Here is a 20,822-nt window from a genome sequence, read left to right as displayed (position 1 = left end):
TCCCTCCTTCTCCGCGTCTGGATGACAAATCCTATCCTGCAGTAAATATTTTGAGGATAATTGAACTGATTGTTATTTGCAAGTTTGCTCTGTCTTGAGTAGGAAAAGGCGGCGGCGCGCCTGTGCGCACCCATAATGACTTTCAGACCATTGGCGAGATATATTCATAATGCGGCGGATCTTAAATCGCTAACATGCAATTCCGCGAAAATACGTCAGGATGCATTATTGATTTCTTTCTGTGTGTGTTTTGTTTCTTTTAACACAGCATGTGTGAGTTAGATGTCGGGACCCAGACGCTCTCAGAGGTCACGGAAGAGCCCGTCGTCAAAAAGCTGACCCCTCGGTTCCTTAAAGAAAGCTCACTAAAGGCTGACAAACTCTAAAAGGGAGACGACAAAAAAACGATATATTTAATGAAGACCAAAAAAGGCGAGAGAGGGAAGAAGCAGTGAAATTTGTGTTTGACAACAAGTCCGCGTCTTCTCCTCTGGCACTCTGTTGTACCTTGAACATACAGATTATTGAGGACTGAGGACTTCTGTGAGAAAAATAAAGATAAGTTTCGGGTCAGTGCTTCACTATTGATCTTATTCACTCCATCCCTTATAGGCCGGTTATTCAGCAGCACCCCGCTGTGGATACACACTACATTTCAGCCCATACAGTGTTAAGCCTACATACTGGCCACAGAAAGCCTCTGTATAGACGGCGAAACGTTTCTAAATCTAATCACAAACGAACCGTAATTAGACAAGTAATTACCGGCGTAATTAACAGCCTCTTTCTGCTCGTTGTGCTTTGATACGGACGGCCAGCGAGCTCTGCGCTTTATGGCGCACAGGCGGCGGCAGCAGCAGCGGCGGCAGCAGCGGATAAAGTCCTTATTATTATTGCTGGAAACCCATCTGGTAATAGTCTTGCCCGAGACCTCCTCCCCCCTAATCAAGGTTTTAATTAAAGACGGTTGAGGGCCATGGAGAACATGAAGGCCAGTAATTAAGACTAACATTGGACCCTAACAGATGCAACCCTCCTCCTGCGTTGGAGAAGAAAAGGGGAGCTCACAAAGCGAGACGCGCACGGATGTGATATGCAATAAACATAAATTATGAAGCATCAAAACACGAAAAATAAAGACGATGAAAATGAGGATAAACCGTTGTTCCGTTCTCTAACAATGCAGGTGCACCCAGGTTAGGTGAGCTTATATTCTCCACTATGCGCCGGCCGCGGCGTTTTTAACCCCTCATTTGAGATCAGACGGACATTTACTGACGGCGGTCTGGGTGTTTGTTTTCATATTTCTTTGACATGTATTGATTTGAGGACAGCGCAGGGGTATTGTCGCGGGAGACAGAGAGCCCCCGGTCACCCCGCATTAGCGTGATGCCTGCGCACTATAGGCCGACATGTGAGGGTCCAAACAGGACGGGGGCTCGACGTAATCGTCATTACACACGGACACACACACAAAGACACACACATGCATACACCCGAGTGCGGTTGAACGCGCGCGTAAAAGTTGGCACATGGCTCAACTTAAAGGACGCACGTTTTCCTTTTAAATGAGAATACTCCCAACCTTTTTTATTCATTACAATCCAATATGACAGGGTGATTAAGAGATGACATTACAAGTGTTTAAAATCCGCTCTTGACTAGTGGACAGGTTTCAATTTCAGGCACCAAAGCTACGCGGTAATAATAAAACAGAAAATGATATTAAGTGATAAGCAAAACCTGCGAGAGAAAAAAAAAAAAAAAGTTTATGGATTTATTTTTGGGGGGGGGTTATGTTGTGCGTAAAAGCGCACCTGGAATATCACTTCTCACAATCACGCACACCATGTTATACAAAATGCAATCAAAACTGTCATCTACGGTCATGAATATTCATCCCTTTGGCTTCAATCGGTCGCCACTCGTTTCTCTCCCACGCACGCGCGCTCACGCACTAAAGGGACTTCCTCCATAAGTTGCATTGTGAAAGTTGAGATTTGCCCCTCTTCAGATGGGTAAGCAGATGGGCAGACGTTTAGCCAACAAAAAAAGGGGGGGGGGAATCCCCGCAAAGTCCCCTGCCTGCTCAGCCACCACTGGAGAGGGCCTAGAAGAAGGTTGCACTTTGGCTTCTCGACCTCGTCGCGCGTCTCCCCGAACAAATGGCAGAGCTGAAAACGAGTCAAGATATCAGGCGGATGGGAGATGACGAAGGGAGAGGGGTTGTCATGTGGAGCCAAAACGCAACGCTCTACTTTTTTCTCTCCTACAAGACAGATCGCTCCATGCGTGATTTAGAGGCACGTATGAGGTTTAGTGCTCTCAATCATCATGTCATTATGGGCGAGACGTTAAAAGTAAGAAACAAAGTTCCAGAGGCGGAAATCTTACAGACCCATCTTCAGACTGGCAGCAGACAGGAGGGAGCCTGGCCTGTGTGCTGCAGCAGCAGCAGCTCCTCTGGCAGCCACGCTCAGCTCCATCAGCTCCAGCAGCTCCATCAGCGCCACTTGTGGAGCTTTTCTGCCCCCTAGCGCCGAACTAGAGATCCGCAAAAACAAAAAAACAAAACAAAACATAAAAAACAGCGAGTTTTATAGGGAGACATGATGCTGGGCTCATGTTCATTGTGCTGTACAAAAGTGACCCAGTGCTCTTTTTACTCAGGTGAACTGAAGGAAAATGTTCTGAATTAATAATTTCTGCTTTTTTGAGCCCTGCCAGTATAATTCGCTATAGAACTGAATGGGAACATGAATGTTTTCTTTATTTGTAAGTAATGTTTTTGTGCTGAATGAAGGTCGGGCGGGGGCACAGACTCTGAGGAGTTTAGAGTTTTATATTCTGAAGGCATTCACTTAATCTAGTTTCCTGATTTTAATAGATACAATATATATAGAGAGATATTCATTTTAAAATTGTTTTCACATCATACATCCTGACAAAGAAGGTATGAGAACATATATAACTTAACGAGAAAGAAAAACCAAGTCATTCGTCCACACGTTACGCCTACAAGATGTTGAATATACGTCCCTAACAGCTGCTGACATGTATCGATGTTTGCAGTCATTGTCGTACATTGTTCAGTGATGCAGTTAATGTATGTATGTATTTCTCTGGCACATCAATCGAAATGACCTCTCATATGAGTTTACGCACACCTACTTATCAAGGGGTCATAGTACATGGCCTTAAACATCTCACACGTAGATATGTTTAAGAGGGGGCCTGCGTAGATTAGGAGATGGAATTCAAACTCACATTTGTTATTTTCACAATTTTAATGAGGTAATAATACAAGCGCAGAAATATTTATTGTTTCCATAACCGAATAAACAAGCTGTTCTCAGAGGAAAATAAGGTCCTCAGAACACTGTTTGAAGCTAGAAAACAAGGTAAAACCATATGAAACTGTGCTGTCCTTTGAGGTCTAAGTTTGTTAGTTGTTCAGTCAGAAAAAAAACAACAAATCGTGTTCGTTTCATTCGTTTAGGCTTAAAAACAGTCAAGTCTCTGATTCTCCTGTTTAAAGTTTCTTCCCTGTAAACTAGCGCACCTTTAAGAAAAGAGTCACTTGGTTTGGAAAAAGCGTTTATGACTCCACAATTTTGTTCATAATAAGAGAGAAAACAAACCCATGTGTGTCAATAGACTGTTTCACTATCTAAATTTTAATGTTGTAAAGTCAGGTTATCGCCCACTGGCTGTGTACATGAAGCACAATTCTCACGATCCATGAAATAATAAAGTAATTTTCTGAACGCATGAATTCATAATGTGTGCAAATAATTCATAACTATTAGTCCTTAAAAATTCATTTGAATACACACAAAGGTTGTGTTTTTTTCAGTTGTGGGCCAAATCCAGACTCGCAGCGAAACATTCAGAACATAAAACCCAGTTTTTGACTGCCGAGTTAGAGTTCATGATGTGGTGGAGACTGTGACAAAGTTTTCCTGTCTAGATTTCACCAGTCATCAGTTTTTCTGTTTTGACATAAAACTGTGAAAAACCTCAAAAATCCATGTTGGATTAACGCATTATCTTATATTTTGTTAACAAATGCATGTTTCTTATCTATAATTTTAGAATAAACGCTGACCAGAGGCTACAACTAACACCACCTTTTCTCTTCACCACGACATCAGTGGCTATGAGAGAGCGGCTCTCTGCTCCGGGTCCCCAAGTAGGCTGCAGGCAATTATCCTTAATATCCCAGTAATGTTAAAAGAATGACACTTAATTTTCCATCTGGTTGCATTGAGAGAAATGTCAAACGTATTGGATTGAGACCGCTGTTTTAATCATTAAGGGAGCACGGTGACGGTTGATGAAGAGGTATTACGGTTTTGCTGCTCATGCATAAATTAGCCAATTGATCAGGTGGAGCTCGTATGGCCAATACATGGAATTCCTGGTTCATTGTGTGAATCTTCCAAAGAGAAAATAATGTCTTAAACATTTAAATATATGCAGCAATATCCTGTAGGTCATTATATCTGCATAATTTGATGAAAGTGTAAAGACTAATACTGATGTTTTGGCGTGAGAAATAACTCTTAAATAAGCTGTGGCATCTACAATAGACACAGTCCCGCATGTGCGCCACAGAATTTTGTCTCGTAATGGAAATGTGTTTCCCTCAGAGGATCTCTGTCTCTCCCTCTCTGCTCTCTCCCTCTCTTTCTCTCTCTATGCATGGAGGGAGGCTGGCATTTACTTGACAATTTCTGCCTTTAAGTGCAGGCTTTAAGTGCAGTGTTTTTATCTACACCTAAGATAGCTGCGGACCAGGACAATTTAACAGGCAATTTAACTGACCGTGTGTTAGTGAAGCTGTCTGAGTCCCACTCTCTGCCAGAGTGCCATGGCATGATGGATGTAGGCAGTCTGGAGCTAGGTGAAGACACACACACACACAGACACACACGATCCTACTGAACACACAGACGCACAGACACGCCGCCCCGCCATATTTTCCCAATACAAACGCATATGGGCCAATCCACAGCCAACCCCCTTCCATTAAGTCAACATCTTGTGCTGGCGGTTGGAACAGTGCGGGGCTGGAGTCAGGTCGTCCAAATCCGTCAGTAAGAGGAGGCAGAGGCGTTTGTCATCCTCCTCTCTGGGCACCGTCCTCCTGGAAGAGAGAAAGGGGGGACAGAGGGTGGTGGAGCTACGTAGCATCTGGCTCTGGTAGCTCCAGCTGCAGGGAGAGAAGGGGACAGGAGCCGCGCCGCAGCCCAGGGGAGACACTCTTTCTGCAGCCAAAAAACACTCCACCACCCCTATCTGCTAGATGGAAGAGCGAGGAATCAAGTCAGACAAAGCAGAGAGTTTGTTGTTGATAACCAATAGTGAAGAAGACAGTTCGGAGCAAGAGAAAACACTGATTTCTGTTGCAGTGCCAGTTTTTTTATTGATCTCTAATTTGAGATGAAATGAGGTCATTAGACTATAGACACAAACCTCTTTACATCACATAGCATTAAGATCTTTGTGGCAGTACAAGAGCGTCCTCTGCCACGAAACAAACCCTGCAGCAACGGCACAGAGGCTGGAAATGGCGTTCGTGGCACGTGCACACACTTGAGAACAGAGAAGGTGTAAAGAAAGTATTGTAATGACAACTGACTGCAATGTTAGACCAGAGGAAAATGTCACCCAAATGATGACCCATAAATCACAAGCCGCAGTCACGCAGCCGAGGCCTAGAGACAGTCTTTAGCATCCAGCGTCAGCACACAAATGATGTTTAGCCAGTGGCAGGCATTTAGCACCAGACTCCACGGCCTCTGAGTGCACTTTGTCACAGATCTATGGATGATTCAAAGCCTGGGGACACCGTTTAGTATTAGCACTTGATGTCTCAGCGTGTCCCAGGGTCTGCTCTCTGGCCATGTATAGTTACGCTGATTGAAGGGAGGAGATCAAATTGGATGTTTGGAGGAAGTCCTCAGAGGGGGAGACACATGCGCGGTCTCTTATTGTGAAATATGACCTTTATGGAGGGAAGATCTAGGAGGATGAGGAGCCCCTCGACTCAATCTGAGGATGTCCTCTGGGATTAATTAACCCCATTCTCCCATTAGGCCTCTGGGATTTGCATTTCTGAGATTGGGAGTGTGGGAGGAGGCTACATGCACTGTTCTTCTGATCTGTACCAGGTGTGTGCACTTCCTGTTCAATTCTAAAGAAATCATGCCGCTCCATAATGTGTCACAACAGGTCATAGTGCTGTGACAGGTCATGACATGCAAGTATGACCGTGCAACTAATTAAGCAACAAAAATTAACATATAAAAGGTAGAAAGGAAAGACAAATGTAGGAAACCAAAAATCTCTCCTCCTGTCATGCAACACAGGCCTTTGCTGCGCCGTAAAGTAGTTACGGTTAGCCACAGAAGCCAATGAAATTAGCAACACAGATCACAAGCATCTGTTTGATGTCACTAATGATGTGTCAAGGGGGCTGCCATGTGCCATTGTTCTGATCGCCTATAGACGCATGTCTGTGTAATGTGATAAATGTCATAGTCCCAAAAGAGAGAGCACAAATTTACCATTCTTTCCCAAAACCGAACCACTGATGTCAATCACGCGGACGGCTACATGGAGCCAGAGGGTGCCAGCTCGCACAACAAGCGCTGGTCCCCACAGTCTCATGATGAAGGTCCCCAGACAGCCCGCTAGAACGGCTCCAGCTAATCTTCTTTTCATGGTCTTCATTACGACCTGTCAGGACATAAATTGACAGTAAATTGCCATGTTTATTAACACAGCACTAAAACAGCATCCTTAACTGTTCTGCCCCCCGCGTGCAAATGTTAACGTTTAACAGTGACCAATGGGATCAATTAAGGTGCGGCATAAAATGTTGCTGCACCCAAACAAATCCCCTCCAACACACACACACACAAACACACAAACACACACACACATACACACATAGGACCTCACATTCACAATTCCACCTTAATATGCCTCCTCAAACATTATGTCCTCTGTTGATGACCCCCTTTGAAGACCTATTCAGACAGACACTTGCTCGCCACATATTTGCAGCTCGAGTAACGATGGGAAGGGCCATGCTTCACGGAGCACTGCATCGACAGAGTCTTGAGTCTGGGACTTGCTGCGGCCTTTGCCATATAACACAGTAATTACTAGATCAAATCTGTTCAAATTGAGGCAACGCTGTTCTGTGATCCCTCCTATACTAATCAGCACGCTGAGGTATGGCTGCGCGACTATAAATTGCTGACTTAATTAAAACCAGGACCTCTCTGTCATCTAATTACAGGGAGAAAAGGTTATTGCTTCAATGCAATTTTCCAAATATGATTCCTTCACAGTTATTAAAGGCTCAGGCGTCGTTTATTGTTTCAGATTTTTCAATATGGAAATGGCCCCGGTGACAGACGTAATGACTCGGGGAAAACGCTTCATCTCGATAGTGGCCTGGCACGGCCATTTGTCTAAGATAAGTGGAGCGGACAGGACCGGGGAAATGTCATGGGAGGCATCCCATGATTGCCTCCACTTTACAGTTGTCATTAAACAGAGCAAAGGTTTCTTTTCTCCTATGTGGCAGCAATGAGAAGTTTATTAATCTATCCAGAATAGTAGGGGCGGTGAGTTATTATAACTATGAAAATTCACAAGGGAGAGGGAAATTGTGGAGAGTAATTGTGTGATGAGAGACTCTATATTCCCTGTTATTGTTCACTCTAATCAATATAGTATATTCGACTCCAACTCCTCCAGTGGCCTCAAACCTGACAGAAAACTAGTGTGGGAAAAGGGGACACAGAACCGCTGTTAATTAAGAACGGCGCTGGGAAACCCCACAAACACACAACACACTGAACACACCAAAACCACAACTGCAGTTCCTTATAATTATTTCTTTGAAAAACTGAGGAATTACGGTGCTTGAGGAGGAAAATAAAGCAAAGGAGTAAATTAGGAGATAACGTTGTAGTTTAAAAGGCCACACCAACAACACATGAGCCAAATTCTCTCTCCTACAAGGATGATGTGCCCTGGATAAATCAGCAAGTGGTTATAATCAATAAAAGCTTCATTGGTTCTTAGTTAGCCAAGATTGGTTTAGTTTAATCTGACTCTACCATTACCATCTTTTATTTAGTAACTTGGAAAATGCTACACAGTTCTTTTATTGAAAATCTTAGACACAATATATTTGTTTGCTCTCAAAAAAAAAAGAATTCACTCAGTATCTAGTCACCCCCATGCCAATGGAAAGCATGAATAAAGAAGGTCAGGAATTATTTTACAACATGAAAATAAATAAATAAAATGGATCTATATAGCTCATCTGGTGTAATCCAAGTCTCAAAAAAAGCACAGAGTTGATTGTAAAAGATCTTATTGCACTAAATGCACCCACCTCAGACGTCATGCTTTTAGTTTAGCCGCTACACTGATAGTGTCAGCTTATACAACATCTTTTGAAATCCTTTTGAGATTTCGGGGGCTTCCAGAGATGTATATTATGCCAGACATGCTTCATAGAGCCTTTTTAAAACATCTACTTCAGCTGTTTTTCTGTGAAGCTCCAGAAATGTTTTGTGGACTTCAGACTTTCCATCAGCAATGGGGTGAGTAGAACTTACCCTTTAATTTAGGCAGCAATTTACAATCATGTTCTTTATAATTTGCTATATAAAATGTGAACGAAACATGCCTGTTAGAATTTACCAAGGTGATTTATTCTGTGGTCTGTGGTTTCATATGACAGACTGATTACCAATAGCATCAAATGTTCGCATTTTCTCATGAAAAATTATATATTTATGAATCCTATTATAATATGTTAATCAACTTGTGATTTTGCTTCTTCTCAGATATTATATAGCTAAAGAGACTTCTATGGGTATGAGTGCATCTGAGTACAGATGACCATTTTCGTCTTAATTCTTATTCTGGCATAATGTTCAGCCTCTCAGATCGACTAGATATCATGTTTGTCAGTTAACTTTAAGATTTTTCTATAAATTTGAATTGTTTTCTGCTCTGCTTGGCTTGAAGCGAAGCAGCGAGGTGAGCCCACTTAGCCTTTTTGGCCATAAGTTGCAGCTGACTGACAGCACGGAGAAAAACACAGTTTACCTCAACCGAGCCTGAGCAAAAAAACAAAAAAGTAGTTGACAGCAAAAAGTAAAAGGAAAGACCTCAGCAACATCCACGAAATTCAAAGCTGCACATTTCTTCAAGGACGAGGCATTTCTCTTACAATCACTGAGTGAAATATTATTGGAAATGCCAACATTCGTCCTCATGTGAAAAAGATTTACTTTAAGGGAAACACTTTGTGTAGTACCACTTATAATAGTGCTTAGGTTAATAAATAATTAAAAATTCACTTAATATAAATCCCTATGAGACCTCATTATTAATACCACTCTAATAGTCATATGTTCAGATGAATTTTTCATGCTCTACTGTAAATCACGCACACACACACACACACACACACACACACACACACACACACACAAAACAATTATTAGCAAATTCAATAAATACACTCTGTGGCTGTGAGCGTGGGGCAGGAAGAGGCCGCAGCAGAAGTGTATATCGCGGACACTAATGCTCCGTGTCTCCCACCATAGGGTTTTCTTAATTACATTAACCAAATGCCTTCTGCAGTGTGTGTAATCTCATGGTTAACTGAACACCCCTGTAGCTGCGCCCCCCCTCACTCTCCATCCCTCAGTGAAATATTCATGTTGAAAGCCACTCTTCCCATCTACTTCCTCCCTCAAACATGTTAATGCCCACAGTTGTTCAGCTAGGCTACTATTGTTCAAGATTAATCCTTCAACGCAAACAAATATATACCTTACAAAGTGTATACTTTTATTTGGTTTATTTAAAAATAAAGTTTCAATTAAATTGGGTTAAGCAGCATGGCTGAGGCTTTAACATCAATAATAACGTTAAGAAAAAGTATAATTACTCCTTGTGAAACGATGTTTTGAGACGTACGTATGTGTAATATAAATAAAGTATCAACATAGTGTTTTATTTTGATGTAGTTTCATCTTTATATAGATTTTTTAAAAGTCATTTCAGGAAAGTGTCTCGCTGAAAGAAAAAAAACACATTTGTATTTCTTTATGTCGGCACAACACACTGATTCAAATTGACCAGGCAGGACTAATTTAAATACATTAACTATTCATTAATTGAATAAAGAGGCTAGTTAGCCCCAGGGCCCCTTTATAATCATAAACTGGGGTGTACTATTTATGCAAAACAGCAAAGTGCCATGTGCTGGCTTATTATGCCACTGATGAATGGCAAAGTACATGTTTCTCCTGCCCACGAAGGAGGATTAGGCATGGCAGTGTCAGCAAGTTGTTTCCAGGGTACAGAGTCTGCTCCTCCGTATTACAGCATGTTGAGATGCGTCCGAGTAATGTGATTCCTCATGTAAATATGATCACAACCCCTCCTTCCTCTCCCCATGTACAAACTCTCTCTGAGTCTTCCTCAAAACGTTAAGTCGCAAGCATGAAGTTAGAAAAACCGGGTCACCTTCTCACCCACGCAAACGTGTTGACTTTAATATTGAGGTTTAATACCAGGATAGACAGCCGCAACTTTTTCCATCCCAATACCTCAATTTCAAGTATCAACCAATATGAAATATGATCTGTTATCAGTGCCCTCTTACATACAAATTAAAGTCTCTACACTTTACCTCACTAAGTGGAATCATTTTCATCTAAAGGTAACATGAGGCCAAATATTCTCCAGCCGATAGCCGATCCATTCCTCTCTCTAACTGTATTGATGACAGTTTCAGTATTGGTAGTACTGACACGTTGTCCACATGATGTCTCTCAGCAATGTGGACTTTTTATACCACAGACAACAATAGACATGAATCTTGGACATCCTTAACATTCAGGGTATGTGTGATTACAAGCGATCATTTAAATAACTAAACTAACTGACAATATTTACTGAGGTGAGGAACAGGGCTGAAAAGGAAAGCAAAATCTCATGATGACAGTGAAGGTTCACAATGGGAATATGCAATTTTTAGCATTACCTAGCAAAATCATTTTCATTTCCTCTGATCCCTAGAGGAATGCTGAGCTGTATAATGATATGGTATCATGTATTAGACCGCCCACAGCTGTGACCACAGCATGAGTGAGTGCATCATCAGCTTTCGCTGGCTAAGGCACGTCTGTATTATTGCAGCTAAACCGATACAGAGTTTAGCTTTAATGGCACTTGTTATCATAATGGCGGCTGTGGCTGATTCTGACAGAGCATAGATGTGATTAAATACAATAGCCTTTGGGTGGGATGACAACACACCTGTCAAGTAGGCCCATGACTTCAAATCCTACTTCTTAGCTAATTGAAACAGGAGCTGTAAAGAGTAGTCGCAGTGCAGCTACTGTAAGCCTATAGCGTAACAGATTCAACCACAAATTCATAGTCCCTCCCGAGTGTTAACCATGTCCGCAACCACAGCTTCAATCAGCACAGGCAGGTTGAGCAACCACAGCTGGGCACACAGTGTGTGGATGTAAACTGTCAGAGCTCAGCCTTTAGAAGGAAATCATATGCAGTAAATGCATCGTGTAAAGTGTCACATCTTCTTTCCTTTCTGTGGTATCTGCCGAGTGTTTTCCTACAGTGGCTGTGTACTATGAATGGACTGCACCAACACACTGTTCCTATGGATCAAGTGTGATGAGAGAAAGTAATTCTGAGGTAACTAAAACAATTTCCTACCAGGATCAATCAGCAGCTCTGTAAGAACATCCAAAGTGTTATTTGGCACATATTTTCTCTGGATCCACTCCCTTTGTATACGCTTCTCCCAGTATCTCACTACATTATATTCATGGCAAATATGACAAAATGGTGCTGGCACTCTCTAAGTTCAAACAATGAGTTGCTAGATAAATGTGTATTACTGCCTCTTCAGGCAGACACCAGCTCTGTGGGTGCCGGACTTCATCCACAATAGTTCTATACTTTCTCATTCTCAAACTTTAATTAATGATACTAAAACTTTATGAACTCAGATGATGTTGTTTTGTGACTTCTTTTGAGATTAGATGTCTTACTGTGTGTCATAATTAAATCATATGACGCCCAAGTCTCATGGCCAGACACGCCGAGGACATAAATATCAGACACGTGTTAATTACGTCAGTAAATTATAGTGCTCGTTGATCTGCGCTGCATGTTTTTCTCACTCTGTGGCATCAGTGAACTCTGCACTGCTGACGTGGCTTTAACATGTAAGGACTTAAACAGTTCAACCAGTAGATACAGGAGGAGGCTCCGAGGTGCACAAATTACAGATCTTATTTGTAATTTTTTATTAATGTTTCATAATTGAAAAGTAAGAAATCTGGATTGAGAAGAAGTTAAAAGATCTGCTGCTCTCCCAAAAATTATAAACTACCATCCCTTAAAGGTGCTTTGATGAACTTTCATTTGTTGCTTATTCTGGCGCCCCCTGTGGACATACGAGCACCACCATCTCCAGTGGTAAAGATTTTGGTTGAGTTAGCACATGCATAAGGTAATGTATCAGTTGTTGGCTATGTGATATAAATGGCTGTAAAATGACGATGGTGAAACAGAGGAAAGTGTGTTTTAGGGCCATTAATCCTTTGTCCTATGTTACATGTAATCCTACAGCAGACAGAATCAGTGGGTTGCTAATAGTAATTTGAAGAAGCTGAAGTTATCAACATACCCCAGTAATGTTATGATTTCACAGGGAATGGTAAATTGAAAAGCCAATCTTCTTGCTTAGTGCCTTTAAGGCATCGGTATTGAACTGAGACTGTTTCATAACCAGTTAAAACTCTTTATATTATATTTAAATCCTGCCAATGAATCACGCTCTTAATAATTTTACAGGCTCTAAACTTAAAATACTAAATGTGACCCACTTCTTCTGTGAAAAGTATTTTTCCCATCTCAAAGAAGATAATTCACACTCACACTCTGATTGTGCAATCTGCTTTGTGAAGATTAGTATGATATCATATCATTAGCATGCAGTCACTCACTTCATTTTGTTTAACATGTCTTGACAACTTCACCTGTTCAGGTCTCAACACTGTCACACTCAAACCCAATGCCTGAACATTTGAACTTTTTCAGGGACACATACAATGTTTTCCGGGATGCTCGACCGGATTGTTGATTTGTGATTGAATTCTTAGCTCTGGCTGAGAAAACAAGACTCTACAGGGTTACATATTTGTGGGCTAAAGTGCGTAACTGAGGCAATGGGGTGGGCTTTATCCTACACAGACACGTACCTGTACCCTCAAACAGCCAAACTGTCATGAAGAGTGCATGTTGGTAAAGAGCAGGCAGATGAATATGACAGTGACGCAGCTCTGTTATGTTTAAAAAGCTCTAAAACACTTGCCTAAAGTTTGTATTTTACCTCCTCAGACTGAGCTGAGTGCTGCTTGCAACGTGGCGCCTGAATTCCTCTCAAGTTACCGACATCCAGCGGACCAATGGCAGCGCTCCCATCTGAGGAAGAGGCGGGGCCGTGCCTGGAGCGGACGCTCTGATTGGCTGTACGTAAGGCGGCAGAAAACCCCGGTTTGGTTGCGTCCTTTCCACAGGAAAAGGGGGACAGGATTGCCTAAAACCCGTTTTGAGAGAGGACTGGAGGTAATTTCAGTGGACTCCGCTGCTCTCTGGAGGTGTTTTTTGTTGCCGGCAGCTGGGACATTGTCGCTCACCCGCTTCCGTAGAGAAGAGTAACGGCTAGTGTGTGTCGGTATAAGCGGGGGGTGGTGAGAGTTGGCTAAACAGCCGATTTGCTCATTGTGCATTGTGGTGCTACAGGCCCTGTTTCAGAAACAAACCCAGAGAGAGGAAGCCAGCTTCTTCATCCCTGACTGACTGATGGACGTCCTGGGCTTCGTGTGTGCCGTGCTGCTGTGCTCCGTGGTCGTGCACGGCAAGCCGACGTTAAGGAAAGACAGAGTCCTCTATCAAGACCCAGAAGTGGCCAGGCAGCAGGCCAACGACGACAACAAGAGCTTCCAGTACGACCATGAGGCCTTTCTTGGCAAAGACGAGGCCAAAACATTTGATCAGCTCACCCCGGAGGAGAGCAAGGACAGGCTCAGGTGAGATGCAACGCTCTTATCAACCACGTGAGCTGATTCTGATGATATCTGTGGATGCTGTCAGGTGATGCCATGCATGACAGTCGTGGTGTCTTTCAGACACAGGTTGCATTGAGTGAAAAAAAAAATCTGTCTGATGCGTGTCACTGTTCAGGCTGAGGGGGACATTAAACATTTAACAACATGAGCACAAGAGCATGAGAAAGATGTGCAAGCCAGCTAATGTACAACAGCGGGTCAAACTGTGCATTACAATGTCAGCAGCACTGTTCGCGCGCACTCCTATAAGAGTTAATTGCTCAGCCGAAAGCTTAATTATAGATCATCACTGAAGAGGACTGTGTAGGCCCTGAAGTTGGAGTACAGCTGTGAGCTGCTGTCAGCTTAACTTCTCTGTGCTACGTGGTTCTTCCTGTCTCGCCTTGGGTGACACCTTGGCACCATGTAGCCTCACACACGTTGGCTGAATGGGCCTCTAAAAACTCTTTCCTGTGGGTGTGAGAGTGGGAGGGACCCCTGTAACATCACAACGTGGCAACCCAGGTCTAAGAATACACCACAGCTACTCTGTGGTTTTTACTAGAATGGGGTTTGCCCGCCTGCCCCTCCTACTAGAGTAGTCCCATCGAAGCCACGTCCTTAGTAGTAAAAGTGGTCCACCCAAACATTTGTCTACGTTTCATCCTGAGTGTGTGTGTGTGTGTGTGTGTGATGGAGGTGACTTTGTTGCACATATTTCTGCCAATATTGGCTCTGCTCCACCGTGTTTGAGCAATTTGTGACTGACAAAACGCTTCCCATCTTTATTCTCTTGCCTTGCAGTAAAATAGTGGACCGGATAGACAGCGACGGCGATGGCTACATCACCACAGCCGAACTCAAGGCGTGGATCAAGCGCGTACAGAAGCGTTACGTGTACGAGAATGTGGCGAAGGTGTGGACAGATTATGACCTGAACAAAGACAACAAGATTTCATGGGATGAGTACAAGCAGGCCACGTACGGTTACTACCTTGGTGTGTGTCAGCTACTTTTGCATGTCATTTCTTTTACATTCAGTGACAAGCACAGCTATTCATGATTTTTTTTCTTTAATTGCCCTTCTTAGCCAACCCAGAGGAGTTCGAGGATGCGACAGACCAGTTCAGCTTCAAGAAGATGCTTCCTCGTGACGAGAGGAGGTTTAAAAGAGCTGATCTAAACGGGGACCAGGCGGCAGACAGAGAGGAGTTCACATCCTTCCTCCACCCTGAGGAGTTTGAGCACATGAAGGATATTGTGGTTCTGGTAAGCCCTCCGTGATTAAGTGTGATTAGAAAGGGGCAGGGTTGTAAATAAGGCTGGTGTTTGTTCTCTCGTGGAGTTTTTTGCACACTAAGCTCAGTGTCAGACATTCAGATTTGTATGCAGGAGAAAATAAAACTCCCTAAACAGAGGTGCCAAGTAGCTCAGTTGGTAGAGTGGGCGTCCCATGTACAGAGACTGACTGTCCTCACTGCAGCGGTCCAGGCTCAGGACACGTTGCCGTTTGTGACTCCCCCTCTCTCTCTCATGCTGGTTCCTGTCATGGTCCTGTCAGTAAAGCCCTATAAAGGTAAAAAAATAAAACAATATAAAATCTCCCTAAACTTGGTTTTGAAATTTTACCGTCAATTTAGATATAATATTGTTTTGCTACAAGAGCAGATCTGAGATTCTTCCCCAATGTATTTAATCCGATCCGATAAGTGTAGCTACATCTGGAGCTCCTTAATGCAACTTTAAACCTGACCAGGAAATGATTGAGTTTCTATATTTTTTGGAACAGGTCCAGTGGGATGGAGCCGCTGTCCCATTTAAGACTTGATCTTTAAATATAAATTTGGCTTCGTGGAACAGTCGCGTGGCAAATGTTAGCAGGGATGCACTATGCTTCCATGTTCATAAAAGTTGTACTACCCATTTGACAGAGTTAATTATTAATCTCTCATTTTTATGATGTCACCGAATGTTACCAATGAACTGTTAAGTCGGGGGCATCTTCACTGATTGTGGTGAATCTGGCTGAAGATCTAATAAGATGCCTTTTTCTCACAGTTATAAGAGGCTTTTTTTCATAACACATTCTACGAAGAGTAATTGATGGTTTATGCTGTCATATGATGGAGAATGATCTGAAGTAAAAGTCAGTTTACAGCTTTAGAAAGGATTTGATTGTAGGCAAACAGGACGGATAACTGATGGAGCTCATAGAGCAGGTTCAGGAACATGAAGTCATCTCACTGAGTGCCAGATGAACACCTACACACCTACACACCTACACACACGCACACACACACACAACAGAGCACTTTGTTGAAATGTCTGGCTTCACATCTCTTCCTACACATATCTGATTTCAGAGGCCAGTGACCTCACTACAATAAAGTGGATTAACATTGACACAATCTCAAGCTATAACATGAAAGTCAGTTTAATTACCACTGCTAGTCCCTGTCCACAAGCTGTGATGTATTACACCGTGCTCTGTGTTGTATCTATCTGCGCAGACATTTACTGAATAATAACTATTTCTCTGCATCACACCAATTTCTTCACACCAACTGAGCATCGCTTTTGCTAGGTTTGAAGCCTCTCTGATGTCCTCCTTGGTGGGTCTGCACAGTTTTAAATGGTACATCTCCTGATGTCATGTGTTGTTGCAAAAGAAAGACTTTAGTACCTTGTAACTCCTGAAAACATGAGTATGGCCTTCACGTCACCTCAGAGCCTATAAAAACACTGCTTTTGATCCATGGTGTTATAAATGACTATAGATTCTTTAGCCAAAATCTCTAATGATATTAGTGACGGCAAATTGCGACAAGAAAATATTTAGTGGACCAAAATATCAATATTCCAGCACACACCAGATTAAAATTGACACTATATTATTAACAGTTACATTCAAATGAACATGGTACGGTTTCTCATGTTAATTCATCAAATTCGCTCTGGAATATTGATAGAATATAGAATATTGATTGTTTACCCTGCACCCAGAAGAGGACACTGCTGTGCACATGGTATCTTCATTTTTTTTAGACTATATATGGGTTCTTGCAACTTTCAAAATATTTAGAAACCAATAAATGTAACTTATTATCCAACATTCCTTTGCAATATTTGCCTTAGTGGTAGGCTTACACTTTGAACAGAATGATCGTAACTGAACTCAGTCCTATGTATCCCTGAATAGACTAGCGTGATATCAAATACTTAAATGTACAGAACATCTTTCTTATGGTCAGCGTTTACAGAAGTATAGGGGTCTATAGGTTTTATTTTTAATGAACATTTCCTCTTGTTTACACACAACCTTTCACAGGTTAAGTGGGTTTAGAAGATGGCTGGTTGGATGTCCTTGTGTATTAGTAGTCAGCTATAAGACTGTAGAAGCTACGTGGCTATTAATCATTCAGCAGGCTACAAAGAGGGCCTCTCACCTGCAGGAAAGGATGCATACAGTGATTTGAATCTGTGTAGCTGCCTGAATGTGTTATGCCCAGATGCACTACAATTACAGTACACTTGCGTTTGGTTGTTAACTAATGATCAGCTCACACGGCAGTTTAAGTAAGCATTTAGTCAGATTCATACTCTGTCAAGTCCAGGATGTGAGAGAGAAAAACCATCTGGCAGTTCTTTAAAACCTAGTGTTTTACCAATAGTTCACTCAAAAAAAAAAAGTGTGTATCATCGTTTAATGTGGAGAGGTTGTGATTTTATCTTAAATCTGCTTATACATTCGCTCGTCCTGCCTGGGGCGACAGGTTTCTCTTTTATTACTCAAAGTGAGAGTTACACTATTGTTGACACCTCTGTGTCTCCCTTTTAATAACATCATTAACTCATTCTGAATGCAGGAAACCCTGGAGGACATTGATAAGAACGGCGATGGACACGTGGATGAAGACGAGTATATTGGTATGTATAAGCAATCACATACATAAATCAAATTAATTAATTTTAACTGAACTAACTATACAAGAATGAAGCAAAAATATAACCTAGGGATTGACCGAGGATTTATATGTTGTTTTAAGAGCCAATACTTAGAACTCATTCATCATGAAGAGTGCAAACTGATATTTGTAACCAGTATACATTTTTAGTAAAAGAAGGCTCCATCAGAGACAAAGTATTGTTTTCTAAAATCTATTTAATTGGCAATCAGACCCGAAACACAACAACAATACTGATAATCAGAAAGATGCTGAAATTCACCCCTGTGAAATTTTGTCCGGATTAAGCTCTGGAAATGTATAAATGCAAACCTGCCACTAAAAAAAAGGACAGCAAGTCAGAAAACTACAGTTGTTTATCATAAGCATAGTTGTTGATGGTAAAATCCATTACCAATCTTTGATTTGACCCACTTTTAAGGCACACAGAGTTATAAGTGCCTTTAGGGGTTTTCTTCATTCATAGTTTTTAGATCTGCATTCTGACTAGTTTCTGAATGTTTTAAGACCTGATGAAGGAATGAAAGCTGTTTTATTTTATGTAAAACATAGCTGCCTGCTATGGTTACCGTTGAAGTAGTGCTCACTACTGACTACCTTAAGTACACTTGAGGTACAAATTGACTTTTAACTGCAAACATTAACTTTTTTACTCTTGACTTCCATTGTTCTTTTTTGTCTCTCCACATTCTCAGCCGACATGTTCGCTCATGAGGACGGGGGTCCAGAGCCAGACTGGGTCAAGACTGAGAGGGAGCAGTTCTCTGACTTCCGAGACTTGAACAAGGACGGTAAGATGGACCACGATGAAATCCGCCACTGGATTATGCCACAAGACTACGACCACGCTCAGGCTGAAGCCAGACATCTGGTGTATGAGTCTGACCAGGACAAGGTACATTGTTTTAGCCACATTAAGATGTTTATGAACTGTTTCTTGTCATCTAATCAGTTTAAACATGCTTTTTAAAAGCTTAGAAGCTAGAATAACACTTGCAATTCCCTTGTCCTCCCCTCTCAGGATCAGATGCTGACTAGAGAGGAGATCCTTGAAAACTGGAACATGTTTGTGGGAAGCCAAGCCACCAACTATGGAGAAGACCTCACCAGGAACCATGATGAGCTCTGAGTGCAGCTTCTGACCTTTGTGTCTGTGTGTGTATGTGTGTGTGTGTCTGTGTGAGAGGAGGGTCGGTGAACATCTCAACAACAGAATCACAGACTCTTGCACCTCCTCCCACCACCACAACCCCCTCTCATCCTTTCCTCATAAGAGCAGGACAGATGTCAGTGTGTTGGATTGTGAACTCACACTGTAGATACCAGACAAGAGGATGGACAAGGGTCGGTCCTACCACTAACACTAAGGGTCCATCTTGGTCTTTATATCGACGGTTCTGTTTCTGACATTCAGGAGCAAAAGGCCAGACCCAGTGGACCTACTTTCCATCGATGGTGCCTTCCAGTCGCATCGCCGGCTTTTCTTGCCTCAGAGATCAGTGTAGATAGTCTTAAATAAAACCTGTCAAAGCTGAGTGCCGAGCTTTACGTGAATTGTCGGATACAGGAACAGTTTTTGATAGCGTTAATGTGAAACTACAGCGCAGAACATTTATTCTGATTTTATTTATTTATAGAATATCTTCTGAATTTTAGGTTTGAGAGTAATACAGTGTTCAACTAGAGATTTCTTTTTTTGAAACAAGACACAAATGTTTTCTGCGTTTACAGTTTTTCCTCGCCAAATGATTTTAATGTTGTTTTTTATTAGTCAGATACTTAAGAACTGATAAATAACTGATGTTTGATGGCATGGTTTTTGCACGTGTTTGGTTTTTAGTGTAGCCTGTGAAAGACTTTATTTTTCTTCATACTTAGTTTGAAATGTAATTATTTATAGGCCAACAGTATGCTCCATGTTCATTTTTTATTGACCTTTTACTGATGTTATATTTGAGCGTTACCCTTTTACAACCGTTTAATTTAATTAAGGTTGGCCCCTTCTTTAGTACAGTAGTGACTCAATACACAAGTTTCCTTTGTCACATCTCACATGACTTGTTTCCTGTTACATGACTCCGAGGGCATCCTCTCCCACTGCATTTGGAATTGTATTTTTTTTGTTGTTGTTGCATTTTTAATGGATAGTTTTCAACTCAAAAAGAACAAACTTTGACTACAATTTGAGGTTCTTGTAATTTTAGTCCAATTAATTTCACTCAAACCCCATTTTTTTCTCCTTTGCATCTTTGTCTGCTGTGCTTTGTTGTCCTACACCTCAGTTGCATTAATAGTCGGCATCACAGATGGACACAAAAGCATCAACACGTCTTCTTTTCTGAACTGCACATGATCCTGAATTGTGTCAAAATAAAAAGAAAAATCTTCAATATTTTGCGTGTTAAGCTGCAATGCATCATTATTGAGCTTAGAGGAAGTCTGTTGCTTTTAGAGGAGCTGTTCACTTTTACTAAACCAGAAGGTATACTTTGTAATAGACAATGCTGAGAGTTACTGCCACGAGCAGGGATTCTTAGCTTTATAAAGACTGAATAAGGGGGAAACTGCTAGAGTGTTTGCGTCTTAAAATAACTTCCTGTTATGTCTGCTGCGTTTGTGACAACGATGGTGATGACCAGACTCCCGGATGTTACTGTACCTG

At 41.9% G+C, this 20,822-nt stretch overlaps 2 protein-coding genes across 2 annotated transcripts in view; one reads left to right on the top strand and one right to left on the bottom strand.

Annotated features, from left to right (window-relative positions):
- pax6b (paired box 6b) overlaps positions 1-13,581 on the bottom strand; it is a 42,328-nt gene extending 28,747 nt beyond the window's left edge. Inside the window, exons 1-5 of the mRNA XM_037095426.1 lie at positions 13,478-13,581; positions 13,347-13,367; positions 6,573-6,744; positions 4,828-5,149; positions 2,395-2,544 (exon numbers count right to left, since the gene is read on the bottom strand). The gene's annotated coding sequence lies outside the window, so the exon portion shown is untranslated. The remainder of the gene's footprint in view (positions 1-2,394; positions 2,545-4,827; positions 5,150-6,572; positions 6,745-13,346; positions 13,368-13,477) is intronic.
- A 49-nt stretch (positions 13,582-13,630) lies between these two features.
- On the top strand, positions 13,631-20,552 carry rcn1 (reticulocalbin 1, EF-hand calcium binding domain). The gene is made up of 7 exons (XM_037095428.1): positions 13,631-13,713; positions 13,891-14,177; positions 15,000-15,193; positions 15,286-15,464; positions 18,062-18,122; positions 18,856-19,055; positions 19,182-20,552. The coding sequence occupies exons 2-7, from the start codon at positions 13,951-13,953 to the stop codon at positions 19,287-19,289; spliced, it is 969 nt and encodes a 322-aa protein (XP_036951323.1). The 5' UTR covers positions 13,631-13,713; positions 13,891-13,950; the 3' UTR covers positions 19,290-20,552.
- Positions 20,553-20,822: the final 270 nt, after the last annotated feature.

This window comes from Acanthopagrus latus, chromosome 4 (assembly GCF_904848185.1).
Source record: "Acanthopagrus latus isolate v.2019 chromosome 4, fAcaLat1.1, whole genome shotgun sequence".
In the NCBI taxonomy this organism is placed as follows: Eukaryota; Metazoa; Chordata; class Actinopteri; order Spariformes; family Sparidae; genus Acanthopagrus; species Acanthopagrus latus.
The sequence above is the reverse complement of the archived record's forward strand: the minus strand, read 5'-3'. Positions and strand labels throughout refer to the sequence as shown.

What these genes read in the sequence shown, in the direction of transcription:
- rcn1 (XM_037095428.1), top strand. Translation starts at nt 13,951, where the DNA reads ATGGACGTCCTGGGCTTCGTGTGTGCCGTGCTGCTGTGCTCCGTGGTC. An exon ending in GAGAGCAAGGACAGGCTCAG is followed by an intron (nt 14,178 to 14,999) that starts GTGAGATGCAAC and finishes CTTGCCTTGCAG; the next exon opens with TAAAATAGTGGACCGGATAG. An exon ending in GGATGAAGACGAGTATATTG is followed by an intron (nt 18,123 to 18,855) that starts GTATGTATAAGC and finishes CCACATTCTCAG; the next exon opens with CCGACATGTTCGCTCATGAG.